General features: G+C 44.3%; 1 protein-coding gene across 1 annotated transcript in view; it reads right to left on the reverse strand.

Annotated features, from left to right (window-relative positions):
- LOC102763048 (cytochrome P450 4V2) overlaps positions 1–1,507 on the reverse strand; it is a 33,854-nt gene that overhangs the window by 25,827 nt on the left and 6,520 nt on the right. Inside the window, exon 2 of the mRNA XM_015563125.1 lies at positions 1,348–1,502. Coding sequence (XP_015418611.1) covers positions 1,348–1,502 — 155 coding nt within the window. The remainder of the gene's footprint in view (positions 1–1,347; positions 1,503–1,507) is intronic.

Consider the following 1,507-nt stretch of genomic DNA (forward strand, 5'->3'; position numbering starts at 1 on the left):
TTGGAGAGAGGAGTCTGTATTTCTACACCATTATTTTTTAATATTATAAAGCCTTTGGGTAGAAGGGAAGATTAGCTCTGATTTTAGTGTTCCCCATGATGATGTTTAGAAATGTAATTTTCATATATCAAAATCTGCTGCATCACTTGCAACATTAGTCGCATTGATATTTGGTTGGTTAAAAGTTTACTGGGATTTCTTCTGCCAGAAAGATTTTCTGTATGTTGGTAACACTCTCCCATGAGGTCTCATGTCTTCCTGTGAAGTTGAAATGACAGCATTATTTTTATTTGGAGAAAGGAAAGTGGAAAAGATATAATCCTATAAGCTTTGGAATTGATGTTCAGTCTATAAAACTTCTTCAATTAAGCTGAGGGCTGATTGGATTCTAGTTCTGGGCTCATTTTAAAATATGTCATTTGGGGCAAATCTTTCCAGTTTTGGGCATTTCAACTTATCCAGCCAGGAAGATGAAGTGCTAAGATCTAACTCACACTCCCTCATGGGGGATGCAAACATCAGGGACTTTTAGGAGCATTCTAATTTAAAAGTGATCCCTCTACCCCTATCATAACATAAAGCTGTCTCTTCAAAAGATGATTTCAATAAAAACAACAATTCACTCTTTAACAAATAAGATTTGTGAAACTTGCTGTATGACTTTAACATCATAATTCATGTTGGTATGTAACTCTTTAGAAGGGCCAAGGAGGAAAGATAGTTATGGTCAAGTCTTGTGATTTCTGCAGGGAGAGGCTCTGGTCTGGAGTGCATTTCTCGTCCCTTATTTTGCAGAGGGGGAGTGGGTGGGTGGGAGATAGACAGACAAAGTTATAAGTTGTGTCTGCCTTTAGGACTTTAACAGGAAAGACAGAAGCAAAAACAAGCAGTGTTTTTTTGTTGTTGTTGTTTTTCATATTAAATATATTTGTATTGATTCCAGAGGGGATGGGAGAGGGAGTGAGAGAGAGAAAAATCAATGATGTGAGAGAATGTTTGATCAGCTGCCTCGTGCACACCCATCACAGGATCTAGCCCGCAAGCCAGGCATATGCCCTTGACCAGAATGAAACCCTACCAAGCCAGCTAGGGCTACAGGCGGTGTTTTCAGAAGGCATCAGCCAGGAGTTGGGAAAATGAGAAGAGAAAAGGCAGAAGTACGGGAGTTTAGAAACACTGCACTTATGTGTAACGCAAACTGGAGAGAAGTGGGAACCCATTATCCAGGGGGTGATAGAGTCGCCCCTCACCCAGCAGCCTGCAGCTCCAGTCCTGGTGCCCCAGGCGGGTAAGGGGCCCAACAGCCCATGGCGGGGATGCAGCTGGCCCGGGCGCGCAGTCCCTTACCTTTCCCTCCTCGCTCCACCATTAGCCCGTGTCCCAGGAAGGGGTAGGCGTAGGGAATGCTGGGGATGGGCCTCATTTGCAGCCAGTTATGCGCGTAGGTCGCCATTAACTGCAGGAAGCTCAGGATGAGGGTGGCGCAGGCCAGGGAGACGGCACTGAT

The sequence above is a fragment of the Myotis davidii genome, unplaced genomic scaffold (assembly GCF_000327345.1).
Source record: "Myotis davidii unplaced genomic scaffold, ASM32734v1 scaffold1332, whole genome shotgun sequence".
In the NCBI taxonomy this organism is placed as follows: Eukaryota; Metazoa; Chordata; class Mammalia; order Chiroptera; family Vespertilionidae; genus Myotis; species Myotis davidii.